This window comes from Orbilia oligospora (assembly GCF_000225545.1).
Source record: "Orbilia oligospora ATCC 24927 unplaced genomic scaffold scaffold00076, whole genome shotgun sequence".
Classification (NCBI taxonomy): Eukaryota; Fungi; Ascomycota; class Orbiliomycetes; order Orbiliales; family Orbiliaceae; genus Orbilia; species Orbilia oligospora.
In genome coordinates this window covers 1700586-1722450 of record NW_011645633.1, presented here as the reverse complement: position 1 = coordinate 1722450, position 21865 = coordinate 1700586, and the positions used below count along the sequence as shown (strand labels likewise).

At 44.5% G+C, this 21865-nt stretch overlaps 9 protein-coding genes across 9 annotated transcripts; 4 read left to right on the top strand and 5 right to left on the bottom strand.

Moving 5' to 3' along the window:
• Nucleotides 1-906: 906 nt before the first annotated feature.
• AOL_s00076g490 (uncharacterized protein) lies at nucleotides 907-3534 on the top strand (the record flags this gene model as incomplete). Its single annotated transcript, XM_011123042.1, has 1 exon — nucleotides 907-3534. The coding sequence occupies one exon, from the start codon at nucleotides 907-909 to the stop codon at nucleotides 3532-3534; it is 2628 nt and encodes an 875-aa protein (XP_011121344.1).
• A 1642-nt stretch (nucleotides 3535-5176) lies between these two features.
• AOL_s00076g489 (uncharacterized protein) lies at nucleotides 5177-5551 on the top strand (the record flags this gene model as incomplete). The annotated part of the gene is made up of 1 exon (XM_011123041.1): nucleotides 5177-5551. One exon carries the CDS (start codon nucleotides 5177-5179, stop codon nucleotides 5549-5551), a length of 375 nt encoding a protein of 124 aa, XP_011121343.1.
• Nucleotides 5552-6875: 1324 nt separating this feature from the next.
• Nucleotides 6876-7906, top strand: AOL_s00076g488 (uncharacterized protein; the record flags this gene model as incomplete). Its single annotated transcript, XM_011123040.1, has 2 exons — nucleotides 6876-6972; nucleotides 7041-7906. 2 exons carry the CDS (start codon nucleotides 6876-6878, stop codon nucleotides 7904-7906), a joined length of 963 nt encoding a protein of 320 aa, XP_011121342.1.
• A 366-nt stretch (nucleotides 7907-8272) lies between these two features.
• On the bottom strand, nucleotides 8273-9454 carry AOL_s00076g487 (uncharacterized protein; the record flags this gene model as incomplete). Its single annotated transcript, XM_011123039.1, has 4 exons — nucleotides 8273-8399; nucleotides 8465-8899; nucleotides 8986-9133; nucleotides 9235-9454. 4 exons carry the CDS (start codon nucleotides 9452-9454, stop codon nucleotides 8273-8275), a joined length of 930 nt encoding a protein of 309 aa, XP_011121341.1.
• Nucleotides 9455-10984: 1530 nt separating this feature from the next.
• AOL_s00076g486 (uncharacterized protein) lies at nucleotides 10985-12712 on the bottom strand (the record flags this gene model as incomplete). The annotated part of the gene is made up of 4 exons (XM_011123038.1): nucleotides 10985-11917; nucleotides 11979-12208; nucleotides 12278-12537; nucleotides 12609-12712. The coding sequence occupies 4 exons, from the start codon at nucleotides 12710-12712 to the stop codon at nucleotides 10985-10987; spliced, it is 1527 nt and encodes a 508-aa protein (XP_011121340.1).
• A 1110-nt stretch (nucleotides 12713-13822) lies between these two features.
• AOL_s00076g485 (uncharacterized protein) lies at nucleotides 13823-15688 on the bottom strand (the record flags this gene model as incomplete). Its single annotated transcript, XM_011123037.1, has 3 exons — nucleotides 13823-14620; nucleotides 14692-15483; nucleotides 15560-15688. The coding sequence occupies 3 exons, from the start codon at nucleotides 15686-15688 to the stop codon at nucleotides 13823-13825; spliced, it is 1719 nt and encodes a 572-aa protein (XP_011121339.1).
• Nucleotides 15689-16146: 458 nt separating this feature from the next.
• On the bottom strand, nucleotides 16147-17562 carry AOL_s00076g484 (uncharacterized protein; the record flags this gene model as incomplete). Its single annotated transcript, XM_011123036.1, has 5 exons — nucleotides 16147-16353; nucleotides 16417-16548; nucleotides 16657-16929; nucleotides 17009-17369; nucleotides 17549-17562. 5 exons carry the CDS (start codon nucleotides 17560-17562, stop codon nucleotides 16147-16149), a joined length of 987 nt encoding a protein of 328 aa, XP_011121338.1.
• Nucleotides 17563-19159: 1597 nt separating this feature from the next.
• Nucleotides 19160-20089, bottom strand: AOL_s00076g483 (uncharacterized protein; the record flags this gene model as incomplete). The annotated part of the gene is made up of 1 exon (XM_011123035.1): nucleotides 19160-20089. The coding sequence occupies one exon, from the start codon at nucleotides 20087-20089 to the stop codon at nucleotides 19160-19162; it is 930 nt and encodes a 309-aa protein (XP_011121337.1).
• Nucleotides 20090-20240: 151 nt separating this feature from the next.
• On the top strand, nucleotides 20241-21821 carry AOL_s00076g482 (uncharacterized protein; the record flags this gene model as incomplete). The annotated part of the gene is made up of 6 exons (XM_011123034.1): nucleotides 20241-20511; nucleotides 20581-20873; nucleotides 20938-21165; nucleotides 21238-21363; nucleotides 21435-21512; nucleotides 21579-21821. 6 exons carry the CDS (start codon nucleotides 20241-20243, stop codon nucleotides 21819-21821), a joined length of 1239 nt encoding a protein of 412 aa, XP_011121336.1.
• Between the last annotated feature and the right edge of the window lie 44 nt (nucleotides 21822-21865).

Below are 21865 nucleotides of genomic sequence, written 5' to 3'. Positions count from 1 at the left end.
CCCCACCATTACCTCTTTGCGATCCATCGTTTCAGCAAATGCAGGAACGGGCGAAAGAAACATTGCCGATTCCCCATGGCCATATGGTCCACGCACGACATATGCAACTTGAAGACCTACATAATATAAGAATTTATTTCTTTTCGGTAATTTATTATGGCACTCTCTGGTCCTAAAGATAACGAACCGGTCCTAGTGTTCAACTATGTTTCGGCCATGTTTGCAATTGGCGAAGGCTTAGACATGGAACTTGAGGAATTCAAGTATCTGGATGTGCGCACCACCACCACCCCTAGTTATATCAAAAAAGCCTTTGTCATATGTTACCGACGATTTGGATCCACCGTAAAGCAGTCAGCACATCTAACTGCTTTCGGTTGCTCGACTTCAGTATGTAAAGTAGAGAAAGAGGGGTAAAGGGTCAATGCGTACGCAGTGGCCCGGCTATCGTGTTCCTTCCCTGAGCCTCATTGGTATCCCTGGAATTCGGGATTTAACACTGCATCGGTTGTGAGATGTAGCTATGGCTTGGCTACAGAGACAAGAAGTGCTTATAGATTATAGGGGACCCCGATGGGTATGTTTATATATCATACCTCCCCCGCCGATCATGTCTACTTCCTTTCTCTTTTATCTCCATCCCTTTAGCAGTACTTCTCCACGATTACTTCTAGTTTTATTTTGTTAATTGTTAAGTCACTCATTTACTATTACATCATTTTACACAACTTTCTCTTATAATCGTCATTAACAAGCACGTATACTATTTCATTTCTTTTAATTTCCATCCGACATATATATATCCTTGGATGGTATAATTTCTATTTAACACAATAACAGTATAGCCTGCGGGCGCTTTTGAGACCCGCACGTTGCATTAATACATCCTCTATTAATATATTCATCATGTACTTCAACACTATCTTCCCAATCCTCTGTCTCACTTCCTCAATCACCTGTTTCACGATCCCCACCGGCAACAGCGATGATGCAAAAAAACCCCAGGATAGGGTTAAAGCTGGTAGCTGGCCTATTATTTCCGGTCCCGGCCCCGTTCTTATCGATGCCGCACAATTCCCTCCGCTCAACCCTTTGCGCAAAGGTAGAAAGAACCGTCGAGCTCTTGGGCCGAAAAGCGAGCCCATGCCGGATACACTTGGTGTTCACCCAGAGCAAGTAGCTCAATGGATGAAAGAACTCGACGAAATTCTTTCCGGAGAGTCTGGTGTGACCAAAAGGTCCGCGATCGACGGCTCGCCTGCTCAGAGACGCAGCGATGTCAAAAACCCCGGGTTGGAGAAACTTAAGAGACGATATGACACAGAAATGGCCAATGCCTGGTTCAATGTTGGTGGAGGGTCTCACAACGATTACCGACTTATCTTCGATCCTTCTCGTTCTGGGTTTGTTGAGGATATCGATTGGGGTAGTCCAGGAGGAGATGTCTCTCTTGACATGCCAGCTAATCAAAAAAGGGATGGAGTTGACTTGGTCCCAAAAGTCCCCCGTTCACCTATTGTCGATAAAAGGTCTCAAGCCCTTGCTGAGATCCTGGCCGCCCTTTATGATCAAGAAGATCCTAAGAAATTTGATGCTGGCAACCAAAAGTCCCTCGGCCGTCGTGCCCCGATTGGTGCCGTATCAACCCCGGCAGACGCAAAGCCAGTCCAAGACGAAGTCATCCGTCGTATCTTCAAAATTTCTGGAAACAACAAGAACAAGCGAGATCTTTCGCCGCGGCAGTCATCCCAAGAGGTGGCACAACAGATTCTTCAAACCCTCTTCCGATTCGAAGATGATGAGGAGTGGAAATGGAATGCACCAAGGGCTTCAGCTCGTAGACGTTGGTCAGAATTCCCAGAAATTGAAGAAATTTCTGAGGGATCACAACCTGAAAAGCGAGACCACAACAGTGGCCGCGGCATTTCAACCGATGAAATTGACGACCGTATCAAAACCGATGCTCGAGACCCCAATTCATACGCATGGCCGGACATCAGTCTAAAAGTTCGGGAAGCTCTTCCAAAGGAAGCCGACGAAGTCTCACAACGTATCATCGTTACCATCTTCCGCATGCAAGAGAATTTCAGACATAAACGAAGTCTCGTAGAAATTGAGCAAGTGGTTAAAGAAGTTGGCCTTGAACGACGTGGGTCTATCGAGTCCAATAACCAGTCTCCAGATTCGACCAAGACAACGAGCCATATTAAAAGTCTTTTTCAACCTGTGCACTGGTATAAACATAAAAGTCGAAGCATTGTAGAAATTGAGCAAGAGATTCGGGTTAGCGTTGAGCCACGTGGGTACAGGCTAGACGCCGGTTGGCTCGCACCTTGGTTCAATAGAAATAGTAATATCAGATTACGCTGGCAGTGGTTTAGAGAACATTTTAAGCACAACCGTCGACGAGATACTGATGGTCAAGATCCTGAGGCAAAGCTTCAACGCCGTACACGCTACAGCATTCCTCCCAAGCCCCTTCCTCGTCCTACACCCGGTTCTTACGATAATAACAAATGGAAACAATGGTGTCGACAACAAAGAGTTTGCATTCTCCCCTGGAACATTCGAAAACTCCAAAGTTCAAGAGGAATACTTCGAAGAATTATAGATTCTATCGATCGTCATTCTCAGGAAGAATCACAGATGACCAAACGAGATGTCGCTAGCGACATGCTCGCATGGCTTGAAAGCATCAATAAATATTTCGAAGGAACAAGAAACGGAATACCCTCAAGCCATGGCCAACCAACAATTACTTATGCCTCAGCAGCACCTGAGGAAAAGGTAGTCGATGGCCTTAAATCTGCGGGTAGTGTGGCTCGTAGACATGTCTCCCGCGACTTGGGGCCGGTCACTTTACCACAGCTTAGCGCTGAGTTTCTGGAATTAATTGACAAACTTCGTAAAGAGAAGTATGGCGATGACATACCCGATTCAATCGTATATCAAGCAGCTTCGGATATAATCAATGGTGTTTTGAAAATCTTTGCGCCTCTTAAAAAGCGAGACCTCTTCAACGGTATCTCTGGAATCGTGGATTCTATCAAACTGGCTCTCCGATGTAAAACCCCAATCCAGCCTCCACCTACAACTATTTTGGAGGCACGGGAGCCCAAGCCTCAAGGAGATGCAACTCGTAAACTTAGCAAGAGATATGACCTGGAAACATACCCATGGTGGAGTGGCAGCTCGGAAAATGACGGAGAAGACAATATCTCAACAAATCCTTGGTCAAAAGGGAACCCATGTGCTCGACTTAAAATTGCTGGTGGGTGTGGAGGAAGTTACAAAAGAAGCGTAGGGAATACTAGGAACAGAGTTGATAGGCTTCGAAAGAGGATAACGGAGGAAGATGAGAAAAATGTGAGTGAAAAGCAAACAATCGATGATGATCGGCTGGCCGAGAGAATCAAAGTCAGAAAGGGCGAGAAAATAAATCATGTACTAACAATTGCGTCAGCAAACTGGAAAGACCCTGGGTTCTTAAGACTCAACCCGTTCCGGGATTGGAAGAAGTTCTGGAGGGTATGAATTTGGGTTTGGAAGTTTTTATGAATATTCGAATTCGACTCACTCCAGTCACTCGTTTAATTTTTGTTCTTATTTGTATAAGTGAATGATGTTTGGTATTTGTATCTAAGTACTATAGTAGTTGAAACGTTGAGATACAATATTTCTGGTGGAACTAATAGCGGAGCCTATAGTATCTTCTTAATATAAGTATATATACATACTTATGAGTATAAGGAAACTGAACTCGCACCCATCTTACCTTCGGACCATAAGAAAACCAAAGATAAGATCTTTCTCCCATGTCCCTACTATCTATTGTATATAAATACCCCGAATGATGAGGGCACCAGGGTGTATGAAAGATGCGCACCCGCATGCTTCTCCCGCTTTTGATTGGTTCCTATAATTCTTAAGGGGTAGAATTAGTCAGATTTGCATATAAGATACATTTATATATATATACGATGCAAGCTTTCTAGGTTCTGGTGTCACCGATTTCGGGATGGTCATATACGTATACATCGTACCTGAATACTATATAAAGAAGACGCTGTTTGTATATGCTTACTTAATTACGAAGTATACTAGTATCGGAAGAATTCCAATCCTTGTAGGGTATACGGATGATTAGTGATTTGGTGCTAATGAACTCCTATGGAGTTCGTAATATATAATTCTTAAGTCGATATAACTGAACAAGGGATCCCTGTAACTACAATATATAGATATCAATGTTATCAATCAGACATGCAGTGCCGGCTAGTCCGACAGATAAGAATAAACGGCATGTTTCAAGACCAGATCCACTCGGAACCTTCCCTTGTTCAAACCCTAACGTGTCATCGGGGTGCAGGAAAACGAGATCGAACTGATTTCCACATTGTAACTCACAATTGTATAAACTAGGCCATGCAGCCTATCGGAGTTCGCGATGTGCATGTGATTGGCTAGCTATATCTTTTTGCCCCCCGTTTCAAGCATTTCATATCCGAGCCTCATCCCCCATGTATATGTGGATATTTAGGGTGTCACGGAGGGTAAAGCGTCTGCAACTTGACGGATCTGGAAGCCCAGATTGATATATTCGATCCCACCTTGGTGATGTATGGATATGAATTTCGATTTTTATAGATTCCTGACGTTGCATCGTCTCAAATCTACCAGCTCCTGACGTGACGATAGATTAAACTCTCAGCTGACCAGATACTGTATACCGTAAGCAGTGCAGCGGCCATAAGAATTCCAATTAATCTGTAGAGTTACAGTTACACGAAGATTTTGAGGTTCGAGAGTAACCATCCAATGTCGTACCGTTTGGGGCGCCGTGGCCCTGAATATTCTTCTGGATTGGTCGCCATATGCTCAATCGTAGAATCCATTGGTCAATTGACAGTTTTCGATAGCGATATTTTTTTGAGAATAGTGAGGATCGCATAATCTTGTAAATGGCACTTTAGATTACAAGAAAGCCCCATTTCGTCTATAAATATGGCGAGATAGACCTCTTCATGAGTTCAACATCAATCAACTCGACTGCAAGTTCCTCTCATTGAATAGTATTCCTCAGACCTACTTAACCAAAATCAATCAACCTTTTCACCTTATCATCAAGAACTACCATTTTACCCACCCAGTCTTTTCATATCCAAGACACCTAACAATGAAGGTCAATCTCATTTTCTCTCTTCTCCTTTTGGGAGCCTTTACGGCAGCTGCGCCTGCAGATTGGAAGCGTCAAGATTCTCCCGGCTTAGATGGTACTCCGACGCCAGGATCTACCGTTGACCGTGATTGGGGCCCAGGAAACCCCCCAGACGTCTGGAAGCGTGAAGCAGATGCCGCGCCCAAGTCAGGACCAATTACCAAGCCGGATTGGGAACCGTCTCATCCGGGGCACATCTGGAATCGTGAAGCCGCTCCCAAAGACAAGAAACCCAAGCCATGGCCACCATTCCGAGGTGGTAGAGACATCTGGAAGCGAGGTAGGACTTACAATCCTCTGAATGTTAAAGGCTTTTACCAAGGTGGATATTGAGTAGCCTCAAAGCTCAATGTCCGAAATAAAGAAGAGAAGGGAAAATAACTACTTAGATGTCTAGCTAACTTAGAGATTACAGATCTAATTAGCTACGTACAACGCGATAATCTTGATGCAGTTGGCAACCTTAAGCGTGCGAGCGCCCGTAGACCCCCCCCGAGGGATTCGAATAGACATAATACGAGCCCCGGGGGCCTCTGCAGCTTTACCAGATCCATGTGCATTGAGCGCTCAATTCGATATGTTAAAAACCGGCTGAAATATGTTGACTAGCTACTGGGGTCAATTCGGAACCGGTTGGGACGGGTAGAGGATTCGAGGCCTGTCAGATTTAAAGAGCTTGAGTGCAAAGATGGGTGTGAGCTGAATTGAAATTGATCAATTGAGGTTGGGTTAATCTGTTTTAGCATCAAATTTGAAAAGGCGGTTTGGCGGGATTTAATTATAGATATAGATATCGATACTCGACTAGTTTATATATAACACTTTGTATTATCCAGTTAACTTAAGTCCAGAAAAAATGCATTATCTTGATAACTGCAGTACTGCAAGCTTAGCTCTCTTTCTTACATAATAACAGTCTTTAGAGCTAAGATCCTTCAGCCGGCTTTGCCGTCCGCTCCATTGCATAGCATTGTAACCAACCTCTCAACGCAAAAATTGCAACAATCTGGACTGATTGATTGATCGATTCAGCTAGCTTAGTACCTACAAGGACATGACATCGTAGTGTGATTACTAAACCCGCCACTCTGACCCCAAGAATACGAATCCGTCGAGGTCTCATGCACACTAAGCACAAGTGATCCTGCGAAGCAATTCCGTGCTTGAATTTCTGACCTATAGGAATTTATTCATTTGAAATGAGGGGAGGGTTTGTCATCCAGTCGAGCCCCACTACGGTCCCGGAAAACTGGTTCAGGCCTTGTTTTGGCTTGTTAGTCGTGATAATGGTGGATAAAGACAGCATAAGCTCTGTATGCATATATACGAGCTCGAACTTGACTTACTAAGATATTATGGCGACAAAATATTGGGGTTCCCCGCAATGCAATCAGGCATCCCTTTCTTAGCTTCTGGACCGACCGGATAAGATAGGAAGGCCATTGCTAGGGAAGCTTGATTCGTAAATCGAGTTCAGAATATATAAATGCGTCGTGAAACCCGTCTATCGGGGTGAATAGTTCAGCGTAATAAACCATATCCAGCAATCAAAAATCAATCGCTATACAGGCTTATATTATCCTATATATAGCTCTCACTTCATACTATTGGAATAGCCCAATACTTCTTGGATTTTAAAAACTTTCAGATCTTAAAGATGCCACTTTCAACAAACGACCAAGTTAATACTACCGCTGGAGCCCTTGTTGGAGCCCTCCAAGGTGCTTTTGGCAAACACCCGGGATATAGACCAGGTATTTATTCGGAAACCAAAACTTATTGCCACTGCCTCGCTCAGAATGCTAAAACTTTGCTTTAACAGCACACGCTAAGGGAACACTCGTAACCGGTATTTTTACCCCCACTGCAGAAGCTGCTAAACTCAGCAAAGCCCAACATTTCAACTCACCCACACCCATAACTGTCCGTTTCTCGAATTCCACCGGCATACCCGTAATCCCAGACACGGACCCGAATGCGAGCCCGCGTGGCCTCGGTATTAGGTTCAATCTGGGCGGGCGTAAGCACACCGATATAATCACCCATTCCACTCCATTCTTTCCTGTGAAGACTGGTGAAGATTTCCTCGCGTTCTTAGGAGCATTGGGCGCAAATGCAGCATACAAGGGCGAAAGCCCCACGCCATTAGAAACATTCTTGGGATCTCATCCCGAAACATTGGCGTTCATTCAAGCCCCAAAACCTACAGCTGAGAGTTTTGTCGGATTGAGCTATTTCGGTGTCAACGCGTTTAAATTTGTCGCTACAGATGGTACCATTACTACTATTAGGTACCAAGTCCATCCAACCGTTGGTACTGAAGTCCTTTCGGCAGAGGCCTTGAAAGAAAAATCGCCGAACTTTCTTTTTGAAGAACTCCCCGGCCGATTAGCTTCGGGCCCGGTTGAATTGAAATTGGTGGCGCAAATCGCAGAGGAAGGAGATCCTACCCATGATGCGACAGTTCATTGGCCAGAATCCAGGAAGATCGTTGAGTTGGGCACCTTGAAACTGGAAGAGTTAGAGCAGGAGCCGAAGAACTCGGAAGATCAGAAGTATATTATCTACGATCCTGTTCCAAGAGTTGAAGGAGTTGAGTCTACAGATGATCCCTTGCTGGATATGAGAGCTTCGATTTATTTGATCAGTGGGAGAGAAAGGCGGGCGGCTCCAGAGTTGCAAATTTAGACATAACTAGCTAGACATCTGTTGCAGAATTTTGTATTCCGGTGCATCCCCCCTTTTTTTTCCCTCTCGTTTTTACTTTAGTTTACCTTTACAAAGCTTCTAAGTGCATGTATTTTGATACGTTTATGGAATGAGCGAGTGTTATATTTGAAATGAAATGTTAATGAGTGACTTGAATTGTGAATTGTTACCAAATGACTAAACTAAATTCTGAAACGATAGAAAAGAGACTCTTAGCGCGAACGTGGAGCCGACGACTGATCAGGTGAATGAAACTGTTAAAAGGGCTCGCCGGGCTATACGCTGGACGACATTTTAGGTGTGATCGTAGTTGTTCGGTGGTTATAGGTTAACGAGGCGGATCGATTACGATGTAAGCTCGTCCATGCTAACACTATCCTCCTTTGAACCATTGCTTCTTGAAGCATAGCTGGCTTCGAAGCAGATACCTGGGTGGAAAATGTTCAGGCAAAGACAGGCCAAAATAACCATTCTAGTATCGAAGGAGGGGTTAGTAAATTCTCAGAGCTTTTACTAGCAGAAGAAGTGAATACTCACGATCCTTCTAACACGATAAAATAAGTTTCGGTCGTCATCAAAGGACCATCCCAACCTTTCGCCAACTCTGCCACTCGATAAACGCATCGCACGTAAATGAAAATAGTCGCAGCGCCCATAGCATACAAGAAGTACTTGAACCTTTTGCTCTCTCTCAATCCTCGCTGTCGCTCGTCGAACATTTGTCGGCGATTCCAACATCTCAAGGCAAATTCTCCACAAAGAACCATGAAGAAAGTCATAGTAAAGACTTGAAATGCAAGTCCCCCGAGAGTAATATCGCCCCCGAGCTTAGAGCCTGCGTGATCATTTGAAGTGGAAGCGATAGCACCGCCAGCAGACTGGGTTATGAGGGAGACAAGATCGCAAGTAACGAATATGTAGGTATACCATCGGGGTTTGATTCGAGAGATGTCTTCGCCGAAAGCAATAACACTGTTTTGATTTGCAGAATATGTTGTTAGCATATTTCCGAGATTGATCGATCTTCAGCGTATACTAAGGTTTGAAAGGAGACTTACATTCGTGCCAGGCACAAGTAGATACCAGCTGCGTAGCAGGCAGGGGCCACGGTCAAACAACAAATTTGAATTATGAAAGATTGTCCTCCGAGGCCATTAAACGGATCACTGCTACCTCCAACTCGCCCAATGTATCCTACAACTTCGACTATTGTATTCACAGATGTATTAGTATATTAACTTTGACGTACCCGGCCTAGGGGTTATGGAAAACATTTTTAGGGGGCGATTTGTCGATCGAGTACGTACGGAGACCACCTAGACTCATAGCAATAAAGAAGCCCCATGTTTTCTTCCAGATACCAACGAAGATAAATCCAATTGTTGACAAAGAGAATAATACTAGTAGGACAAGATTGGGAGCTAGCTTTGGCGCAAACCCGTAAACACTGTCCGAGACCGGGCAAGTGTCGATTGTGCACAGCGCTGTATTGTTTGGTCTGATTGACTCGTCGCCGTTCCACACCATGGTGAATGATTTAGTCGTAAAGTCGCTTTTCAAAGGTCAAGAATAGTATAAAACAGCAAAATTAATAATATAATCCAAAAAATATAAAAGTAAAGATATCGAAAGGAAGGTGAGAGTAGTTAAGGTTGTCAGTTATATATGCTCTGTGGAAATGAATACAAGAACAGAGATTTCCGGACATCTTTATACCCTTAATGACTTTGAATTCTAACTAACAGCAGGAGTACTGGCTCAAGTCCGCTCAAGTTGCTCACCAATAGCAATGACAGTAATGGGATACCCAAGACCAGCCACAAAGTGGGAAAAAGAAATACCGAAACAAAACACAGTCTTTCTCGCAATGCCTCAGGAAAATCATGCTTCTACAGCTCAATGCAAGCCTCCGACTTGCGTAACGGCAAATAGCCCGAATATCCTATTTTCGATCCATAATTTTGATATCAGGAGAGAACAGTCACGCTGGGAAGCCTGCTTACAAAACATCATAGGGTGATAACTAAAACAAGGATGAGACTAGCAAATTAAGCTTAATCTTGGCTCGCCATCATCTACCGGCAACAGCTCGACAATTTTGGTCTATACAATGGCAGTTCAAAAAACATGCATGCATTCATACCTGAGGCTAGGTAATAAATTGTTGGTGCCATGGCGCCATGGCATGCATGTTTCTGAGAGGAATAACTGATGTATCTGTTTTTGGGGGCCCGAAATATGCGAAGGAGCATCCGCGCAGGCCTGGAAGCGTCGTAAGCTCTTTAATTAAGAAATCTCTTGTGATCAATAGTTGAGGGTTTGCACTAGAATCGATAGCCAACTGGTCGGGCCGGTCATATCTCTCGTATTGAAGAAAATAACACGGAAGTTTCAAGCGTTTCGTGTTGTTCTTTTGCTACACACTGCTTCTAGAATTCTGAACAGTAACTTTTTGAAGAAACGTCGGTGCATAATGAAAATTACGAGAGAAAAAAACGTCTATAGAATTACTGGACTTATTAAATATCTAGATATAACTGCTCGTGTTCCTAGTAATAGTGGTTCTGTTCTAGAATTCAAGATCGGCTATCGTGAGAGTCAATTGGTCAAGCCTAGTCGCAACACAGCTGCCCATTCGCGGTCTCTGGCTGCATTACGTACTCAACAGATCAAAACCACCAATATGCCTATCCTAGAGAATTTTTCCGGTCTGCGCTTCGGGCCCGCTACTGAAAAGGCTTACTAACAAGCCCATAGCACGCGAATGATGCACTACAGCTGAGCCCCGTTTACGACGTCCTCTTCTGTGATGTACGGAAATCCTTGGTAACGTTATGTCTCCGTTGTCGTGTCCACGTAATCCCCGTGAGAGAATTGGAACAGAGCTCGAATATTCAACTTCACAACGATACCCAACTTCATATATGAGCTCCGATAGCGCGGTTTTCCAAAAGCGCGCTAAGAAAAATTAAAATAAAATAAAAAAAACCACTTGCATCCTTGTCCTTGACTAAACATATTTGAAGAGCCAAATGTCTTGTCTATGATTGTATGTTTCTAGTTTTTCCTCTTTCTAACCCTGACTTTCAAGCCACCATCCATCGGTAAAGTCAAACTATTCCTGCTTCTCCTTCTTCCGATTTTTTCTACCTCCTCGAACTCCCAGTTCCTTAATGATTCTCCCAATACCCATACACCCATAACCTCAGCCATACGTCTCCCCAAACAACTCCTTGCGCCGCCATTGAAAACGGGGTATTCAGATGCACTTTTGACCTTCAATTTGACTTCCTCAATCCCGTCGGTGAGAACAGTTCTTTCAATCCATCTATCAGGTCTAAAATCATAGGCATCATCGCCCCATATCCTTTTCGACCGACCGTACGCGTAGGGACACCATACAACAACGCTCTCGGGAGGCAGCATAGTTCCATCAGGAAGTGTCATCCCAACCGGGTTGAGAGTTTGCTTGAGCTCAAAAGGCACAGGTGGGTATAATCTCAGCGTCTCGAGGAATACTGCATGACTCCTCGGGGTCAATGTAGTGCTCAAACTGGAGTAGGTGTGAATTGCGGCAGCTGGAAGCTCGTCTGTGATATAAGGTATAAACTCTGGTTGTTCCAGTAGAAGATGAAGCACCCAAGTCATAGAATTTGCGGTCGTATCCCGTCCAGCGGATAGGAAATTAATCGCGGAATCGGCAACAACATGGTGTTCTGGGACGGCATCTAAGAGCATGTCGACGAGATCACCACCTTCTTCCGTTGGTTCGGTCCCATTATGGATCGATGTATCATCGATTTCTCTGCGGCACACCGCAAGGCGGACGATTTCGTTTCCAAAGGACTTTACTATCGAAACTGCTTTCCGGAATTTCTGGCCAAATAAATAATAGTTCAGTTTCCATAGTGGATTCTGAAAACGAAGGCCCGTGAGATCGGACGCATAGTCAAACGCCGCCGAGAAAGGATGTGAATTCGACAAGTCCATCTAAGTTAATAAGTTAAAAAGGCTTCTAAGTTCTGTCGCCTTGAAAGTATGGAAAGCTTACACCAAACGCAACTCTACCCATAACCCGTGTCGTAAATTCCAAGTATAGCTCCTCCATATCAACGATTTTCCCAGTCTCCGCCGCCTCGTCTAGCTCTTCTCTCGCCTTCTCCCAAAACTTTGGAAAGACTTCATCGACAAGAGCTTGTAAATGCGACCCAGCGAAAAATTTATTCCCCGCCTTTCGTTGGATCTTCCATAACTGGCCTGATGCATTGATGATTCCATGCCCTGCAGATATCTCGCCAATAAGTCATACATACTAGAGGCTTTTTTTTAACAAAAGAACAGAATTCATACTACCAAATAAATGCCAACTTCGTTCTTCAAAGAACGGACCCTTTCCAAAACCTTCACTTCCCTCCTTCTTCATTATGAACTCCAAAACATCAGGATTACTGACCACTATACCCGGTGGTAAAGTCGGCACCCTGATCTCATATGTTTCGAACCCAAAAATCTCATTTTGAATTTTACTAAACCAGTCAAACAGTGACTGTCGGTCCAACAAAAGAAACTTGAGGCCGTTGCCAAATACAGGGAGTGTTCCGGGCGGTGTCCTAAATTTGATCAATCAATTATGTAAGAAAGAAAGATATATATCTCTTTGTGTTGACAAAATGGAACCTACCGTAGCGATTTCCCGTCCCGAGTTATCTTGTGCGACTGTCGGTAGACCAATTGCTTAACTAAATAGGCCAGGCTGGCGCTGGCTATGACATAGGCGGCAAGCATTGCATCTCGCGTGGCCAGGCTTCTTTACCACCTATACTCTTTCGTGCGCTCGACCTCAATTTACTTCGACGAGACTGAGATGAGTTCGTTGTATGCAACTATCGGGTTGTCGATTCAATGCGCTCAGGATCATGCTATTACCAAGGTTTTGTTGGGATTTAGCGCGGGGCAGCCGAATTTAAGCTCCTGCAGCCCGTGTCTTGTCCTGCGCAGCCTAGGCCTGTCGGATCCCGGAGTGTTAGAAAGGGCTTCTGATCGTCAAAGCAACAGAAAGAAAATTTGGATTGATTGAACTAGCCATGCAATGAGCTGACTTTTACCTGTAACCTGTACCTGAGCTGGGGTGCTGCCGTCACTGTTCGTCATTTTAGTCACCTTAAGTGCAGGCTTGGAAGGTGCTGCGCTGCGGCGAAACATTCAAAACCTATTAAGCACGTGAAAGTTCTAGAACAATTGCGGCAGCAATTGGACAACCACAAACAAATATCAACATGATACCTAGTAGCTCGTAGGTAGACGCTTAGTTATGCACTTGCATTTGGTGTCTTGCCCAATTGAAAGAAAGTGTTCTAGTAGCCCTTTTCTGTAACCTCTCCCAGTAAGGCTGATGGATTATTGGCAGTTAATTCTAGTATACATATTAACTCGAGCCTGGTCTCGTTCCCAGACTTCAAAGGGCAACCTCGAGCCCGAGTGCATGGGAAAATGCAACAAAAACAACACTAGCTGAGCCACTCGAGACGACCGTAGTCATAATTTTGTGTTGGAGATGCATTGGCGTAGCCTCGAGGCTAGCATTTGCGGGCCTTTAGTTTCGCCGGCCATCTAAGCCGTAAAGAATAATAAAGCGGGGTTTCAATCCAATTATTATTGAAGAGGCTAGAAAAGAGGAAGGGCTGGAAAAGAGCTATCTCTTCCAACCTATAGTAAGGTTTTTTTAATTTTTTTTTTATATCCGTCGATCGATCGAGGGTGGCAAAGCGCCCGGCTGTTGGATTTTGATAGAGCTGCGCTATTGGATAGTAAATCAAGGGTTATTTTTTTATATGTATATTCTGCGCTGTCTAACTTTGTCTCCAAGATATAAAATCGGATCTTCTTGCTTTCCTTTCAGCCTTGTTTAGCAATGACACTCCAAACTCCCAAAACTCCCTGGCCATTATATTTAGTTCCCTCCCTAAGTCCCTCCAGCCTCTTGACCCTCCTAACAAGCAAGCCAACCCCGAGAGGTCCCAGAATCGTACACAGCATAGCCGCCCAAATCACAATCAAAAAGATATCCCCATCAGCTTCTCCAATTGTTGTGTCCGCTCTAGCTTCCAAATCCCTAGTGGTGGTAGGATTTTGAAAAATACCATTTGCAGAAGCAACCGAGGCGATTAGAAATGCTATTTCCCCTCTAGAAATCATGGCCAGGCCAAGTATGAGACACGGATAGATTGAAATTGGTGGACGTGGGATCTCTGTTTGAGGACCAGGGTTCGAGGGCTCAATAGTAGACTGGCTTTTATCTTCAGATTCTGCTTCTTCATTCTTTTTGTTTGAAGGAGCGACGGTTGGTCGGGATGCAGGAGCGATGTCTTCCCACTCATCTGCAGATTCATTTGGTGCGTTCAAACTCTGTTGAGTATTCGGAGGGTTGGTTGTAATCCCCCCCTCGTCCTTAGACGACCCTTTCTGCTGCTTGGATATCTCCTTCTTATTATTTTGCTCGCTCGGCTCGTACTTTCCAGCCTCTTTCGTCCAAAAAGAGAGCAGTTTACTTGTTTTGAAGGGTAAGTCGACGAGTAGAATCCAAACGCCTGTCACCAATTTGGCGACGAACATAAGAATGGAATATACAATTCCTCTCCAGATAATCTCTCGCCTAAATAAGGACTTGATAGGGATACTGAACCCGATAGAAGCCTAAAATAGTGAGAAATGAGATATTAGCGGTCCACCAAATTCGTTTAGACGCACAAACTAGGATTCCTCACAAAAAAGAATGGAATAAGAATCCTTTCCACTGATGACGAGAAATAAGCATCGTATATTGCAGCTCCGGCTGTCTCTTCGCTTCTCTCACTGGCTTCTTTAGCACCGTCTTGGGCCTCATCCCACCAAGTAACCAGAGCGCCAGCAATGAAGGCTCCAAATAACACTGATGCACCTGAGTATCCCGCCACAACGACACATGTCACCAATACACCGGTCTGCAGACCCCATATAACCCCTTTGCTATCGAACCAGTGGAGTAGTTTCAGACCTCCGAATAACCTGCGGCACATCCACCCCATGACGATAGCTCCTAATATCATCCCGAAACTAGCACCAACAGGTCGAACGATAGAAGTAATATTTACTCCACCTCCTCCTCCCAAACTACTAACAACTTGCACCATTACCAGTCCAACCACATCATCCATCATTGCGGCAGAGGTGAGTACCACACCCAGTCGGGTTCCTGCAAATCCGGCTGTTGACAAAATTGTAAACGTCGTACCAAGAGATGTAGCGGACAATGCTGCTCCCGCTGTAAAACATTGTAGACTACTAGCATTCGCAATTGGTCCTAGTAGGAACGAAAGGCCAATTGGAAAACCAATCCCCGTGATCGCCACCACAATCGATAGCGGCAAATTGCTCAAGAGGGGTTTAAAAGATGTGCCAAGACCGCCATTGTAGACTAGAATAATAAGGCCTAGATAACCTAGTAAAACTGCGGAGGCTTCAAGGTCTTGTGGAAGCCATGCGAGTAGTGGGGTTCCTAGGATGGTGCCTATGAAGATCTAGGGTTTTAGTTTAACTCGGACGAGGAATACATAGGTGAAATTTTATGTGTTGAGGGTTGGATTATTCACGTACTTGTCCGATAAGGCCGCAAAAGACGAGACGATCGAGAGCCCAGTTTCCGAGGTTGAGAGTTAGAAGGAAGCCCGTAGTTATCAGGAGGGTATTAATATTGGGCTCGTGATAAGGGAGTGAGGATGGCATGGTCGGTTATGTCAGCAGTCGCAATATATGCCCACAGTACACAGCTGATAGGAAAGGTCTTTAATGGAATTTGAAAGGAACTTTCTTGGGTTAAGTGGAAGAAGAAAGATAGCTGCTTTTTAAATAGGAAAGTTCCCTTCGAAGCCAAGCGAGCAGAATTATTTCCAATACCGCGACCCGGTCAAATCGACACGACTTATACAGCATGTTTTTTGTATATTAATATCAACACTAATATAGCTATATAGCTATATATAGCCGGACACCAAAGTACTAAATACAAGTCTGAACATTATGCTGGAGTAGAACAGGCTCATATTTAGCCAGGGATAGTATATACAGCAATGAGCCTACAGCAAACGTAAACACGAGTGAAGATATCTTAGGCTGATAGATCAATATCGAGAAGGTATGCATAGAGCCGTACTTTGTACCTGGTACGATTGCGCATGCGCTATCTATACAGAACCTCGCGAGCCGTTTTCCGCTAAGCCTCCTTGCGTCCTCCAGCTTCCAAACCATTGTTTAATACGAATTTTATTTGACCAAATCACTAGTATACTCGTGGAAATCACTAATAGCACAGCTGCAAGGCCTATGAACGCCAGAATAGTCGGCTGGGTTCTATCACCAGTTATCAAATCGACGTTCATTCCGAAAATTGCCTATTATATCTTATCAGCTTCAGCAGAAACATAACTCATAACCATATGTATCCGAATACTTACTGCTGCTATCGAAATAGGTAGGTATATAAACGTAAGAGAGGTGACATCGCTAGAGCTAGAAGCAAAGTTATTAGCGGACCTGCTTTCTTCCAATGCAGCTCGAGAGTCGTATAACGTGGCTATATTGAAAATCTATGTTCATATAAGGTCACAATTAGTGCGTATTAACAACCATAAGCTAAATTGGTAATACTAAAATTCGATTCATGACCAATTTAAGATTAATAAATAGACTCATACCAGGCTGATATGGGATTTCGTCTTCTCGATCAGGCCTCCTATCGTATCGATATGATCCTCAAACATTCCTCTCGGTTTCCTGAGACTAGTTGCTATAATTCCCTGTAATCCTCCAGCTATGATGAATGGGTGGTTCATGATATCCCTAGCCAATTTTTGCACTGCAAGAACCCGGCAGTGGGCTTCACGCCAGAGGTCGAGGAGTTCGTGAAGCTCGCGGGTGGTTTCCACTAGGTCTTGAAGCAATGGTGCCTTTTCCAGGTTCGGTCTTGTCTATGGGTCGGTGAGTTTAGTTTTAGGCACGCAATTTTAATGAGCTGGGGCTTATGCAAGTTAAGATTCCAAGGCATACTACTGATTTTAAGTTCCGCTCCGCGTCTTGTAAAAACTGCGAAAATATCAACGCCATCATGTACATGACACTTGATATAACACCGACAATATGATCAGATTTCGGAAGGGGCAGGCTATTTTCGTCTCCGAGAAGGAGTGTCTTGAGTGCCACCGAGAGTACGGTATCTACTGGGTCAAGAAACAAAAGAGAGTAGTAGGTATCGTTGGACCGGCGTTTCGCAAATAAAGATATTCGACTGACAAGCCATTCTCTTCTCGCTCCAGTTTTAGGATCGAAGAATGAGAATTTGGGAGATGTGCTGACTCTCGAAGCTTCGGATGGCCTGTCATCCCCGGCATATTGTCCCAAAAACTGGAAGCTGAAAAATATACCTATTAAGCTATTAGCCGGCCTAAATCGTGTTCTGGGAACCAAATATATGGAAAGGGTTCCTCGATACACACTATCTTTAGTTCCCCCGTCAGTTTTCATGATTGAACACGGGATATCGAAGAAAAGGGGGGTGACACTCCGATAGAATCCTAGAGATTTGATAACATGATATGAAGCATCTTGAACAAGGCTACATATATGCATCACAGAGCATAAATCGTCAACGATAAATGTGGTGGCCAAGATCTAGAGTGTTGAACGGTTGATATTTACTCAAGACAATGATCCCCGGGTGCCTTATTCTATTCATAAAGGTTAGCTTGACCAATTGCTGCCCAGAAAATCAACAAGTGTCAATAGGCATCTGTGAAGTTTCGAAGGCTCGTAGAGATTACCAACCGAACCTCAGATCTTAGTAAACTCAAAAGAGTCTCGAAACTTTTCACCGGCTTGCGGGCGGTTTTGCAGCGAAACCATCTCGCCCCATCATTTCCGGTTGACCTGAATATCTCGACCTTACATTTATCGACTTTCCCAAGACGTTCCAAAAGCTCCTTCAAGTTTGGGTACGGCCATACTTGGTAATTTGGCCAATCAAGGTAATCATTGGTGGGTTTAGTCTGGTTGGGTGCTACTGATGTGATTTTACTGGAACTAGACCCCTGAGACCCGGAACTTTGCGTCCCTGCAAGCAGCTGTGACAGAGGCGGCTGCTGCACCGGTTCTTCGGAGGGTTTGGAACAACGATCGCAAACGTTGTTATCGTCAAAAAATCCCAAGCAGACTACTCCTTTGACAGTTCGAGAGCACCTCTCCTCAAAAAATACCCCCATAATATAATATACGAAACGAGAACTTATTAAAGGGGCTATTCACCCAGGCTAGAGGTTTTCTGGTCAAGGAGGACTCTGAATTTCCCTCCTAGCTCCTTCAGTTAGGTTCCCCTGCGCCTGCAGATTCTCGCTTTGCACCCTTGCTGGGCAGGCCTGGTTCAGCGTGTGTAGCTATAGCTGCATGCTCATCTGCAGGAATTTCAAAAGGATAGTACTAGTACGTGTCGTTGATGGTACTTGTAGTTGATGAATGAGTATAATATCCTGAGATGCCGGATGCCCATATGGGACAAAACGGAGGAGTTATATCAACTCAATGCGCCGTGGTAAACTTCCTCAGCCTTGCAGAGTAGTGGGCGGAGTATTTACATTCCTGCATGGACACGTCTACCTGCATAATGATAACTCTCTCTAGCTGTAGATAGTTCGGCTGAGTACACGGCTGGTACCCGATCAGCTAACTTTACTCATGAAAATAATTTTATTATGAGGAATCTATACTAGTCTAGGGGACGCTCACATCTGCCTTACATCGGCTCCCTTGTGAGGTCCAATTTACATTCACACCTACGATATAAATCCGTACGGCTATGCGCATATGCATCCCGGAACTTCATCGTAAACTAAAATGTTAGTCGATCTAGGTAATATGGATATATTCTTGTATTGAAACGTTTTGGCAAGCGGCTAAGCGTAGCGAAGCATATGGAAAATCTAGTGCATGTACATCTCTGCTCAATATCAAATGTCGTTATTAGCCTTGTGCCCTTGCTACGGTACGTGCGAGCTTAAGAAAGGAAATGCTTTCCGGTCCCGTATATAGAAAGTAATTTACGAGAAATACAAAGATCGCGTCTCAAAGATATATAGCCACCCATGCCCTATACAACTCCGTCTAGAATGCAATCTCACATGCCGTTCCCTTACTCCATTCGTCTATCTGTTATTCCTGGGCCTCTAAGCCCTCTAGAACGTGCGGCCTCACAATCAAGGTCATAAGCCTACTCCAAGACCATGGTCCCTCCTCAGGATTCGAAGTGGTCATACTGTTAAAGTACTCCCAGCCCATAACTCCACCGAAGTTGTCGGGATCCTTGTCTCTCATCTCGGAGAGTGTATCACAAAGTACATCATCCGGTACCCAGCCAGCCCCATTCCCGGGGTTAGTGACCACCCCGACCACGATTTTCTTCGGATCCCATCCGCACATCAAGATCTTCTCGTAGTCCGCAATGCTGTTCATACTACCCCATCCACAATAAAACTGCGCGTTGTACCATGAAATATACCTTCCAAACGCCTTTTCTAGCTCAAAGTATGAGAAACCCGAGAGGTGTGGACGAAATAATTGAAGTCCCGTAGCGACCGGTGCCAACGTGATTATGAAATCTCCTCCAAAATCTTGCTTCAACCGGTCTATAAGCCGTATAACCCCCGGCAACGACATTTGTTCCTCGACATCGAGGTCCAACCCATCAAGCTTAGCATACTCGATCATTTCCTTCAACGGTCCGTAGAAGGCTTCAAACCGGTCCGTGGGGCCGTCTAGACGTGTATAACTCCCCTTAGCAGCACCTCCGAGCATCCCGAGGATTTTTACCCCAGAAGCTTGTAGTTGTTTACACTCCTGCCAAAGCGGCTCGTGTTTTGGCGCGTTGTACGGGTCATCGTTGAGAGTTACGTCAGCTGGTAAAGCGTTGAGATGGATCGCAGCGATTATTATGTGCGTTACACCGCATTCTGGGGCTAGCAGAGGGAGAATGGATACGAATTTGCCGTTATGATAGTGGGTTTGGTGATAGCAGACGATGCGGGACTGGTGGGGTGGTGAGGGAGCAGAGGAAGGGTCGGCGGAGGGGAGGACTGGCGGCATATTGTCTCGGTGGGAGAAAGGTGGGATGCGGCGGGGTGTGTTAAATTCTGTGAACTTCAACACCAAAACAATTAAAAACTATATTCAATACAACGGTTAACTGTCGATGTGACTTGAAGACACCTACAACTTGTGGCTAAGATCCTTAATAATGAATAGGTGCGCGCGACCAGTAGTTAGGCTAGCTACAGCCATCAGGCATGCTTCACAGGGGACCCGGACATATGTTGACAGTAGCCTCGCCGAGAACGTCAAAACGGACCTTAAGAATGTGAAAAAGAATTCGAAGAAGCAGAAGCGTTCAAAGGTACCAAGAAAGAATCCCATTACCGGTGAACCAATCGAACCACCGTCCGGCAAAGTCGAAATCAAGGGACATTCAGTGCTTCTAGGAGCGCGGTTACGTCGAAGTTTTCTCTATGGTATGTTCGAATTTCAACTTATTCTAAATCATATACACTACATGCGCTAACTATCGTCACTGAATATAGTACCAGCGCATAATGAAAGATTCCTGGAGAAGGCGCTCAAATCAGCCGCAGATTGTATCGTCTTCGATCTAGAAGACGGCGTCGCTCCGTCAGAGAAAAAACAAGCCCGTAAAAATCTTAAAAATCTGTGGGAAAGGCTCGCTACCGAGGGATATAGAATTGGAGAGAACCAAGGAGCTGACCTGTGTCTCCGAATCAATCATGAAGGGTGGCTAGGCCCAAAGCAATGGGAAGGCCCCTCAAAAACGATACAAGCACCATCTCTAGAAATTGACCAAGATTTGGATCTCCTTGTCTGTAGCAATTTGATCACCAAGTCCCCGTAAAACAATTATTGCTAACTAGATGGTAACTTAGGCGCTTCGAAGTGTCCTCAAACTAGGGGTTAATGTGGTAGCACCCAAAGTTAACTTCCCTTACGATATTAGAAATATAAGAGAACTTGTTTTACAGAAACAAAAGGCAGTCGTGGACCCTAGTCGGCAGATCAAAAGATTGGAGATGATTCCGACAATTGAAACTGCACTCGCTACCCTCAATCTCGGACTCTTCCATTCACACGCAAAACAATTCTCGGCCATGGTGGTATGAAAGATTCTCATGTCGTTTTCGAAGGAGGTGTTGATCTTCAATGTGGACTAATAACATTATACACAGTTCGCATCAGAAGACTATTGCGCATCCATGGGAATTCCTCGGACACAAGATCATTCCAATATGCTATTTGCTCGGAGTCAGCTAGTGCATGTCTGCAAAGCAAGCAGAAATACTCCCATAGACATGGTATAGTGATCTGTAGCCTTTAAATCTATGTTGCTACAGCCCACACTGACCAGATTTGTTTATGATCCTAGGTCTGCCAGGATTTCAAAGATCTGAGTATACTGGAGAAGGAATGCGAAGAAGGAGTGTATTTAGGCTTCGAAGGCAAGGTACGATCTTCTAAATCCGATTTTGCACTTAACTATACAATACGGGTTTCTGACGAGTGAATATAGCAAGCGATACACCCGGACCAAATCGAAACTATCAACAGAATATTTTCTCCCAAAATTCAAGAAGTCGAATGGGCCAAGGCACTTTTGGAGGCCGTAGAGAAAAACAAAACAGATGGTGCATTCGAGTTTGAAGGCAAGATGGTGGACCGACCAGTATTCAGGAAAGCGGAGAATATTCTCGAGATATCCAACCGGATCGAGAAATTCGAAAAAGATAAATTTGTTACGAAGCTAGAATTCTGAAGAAATGCAAGTGTACATATGCCAATCGCTAGTAACTTACTTGA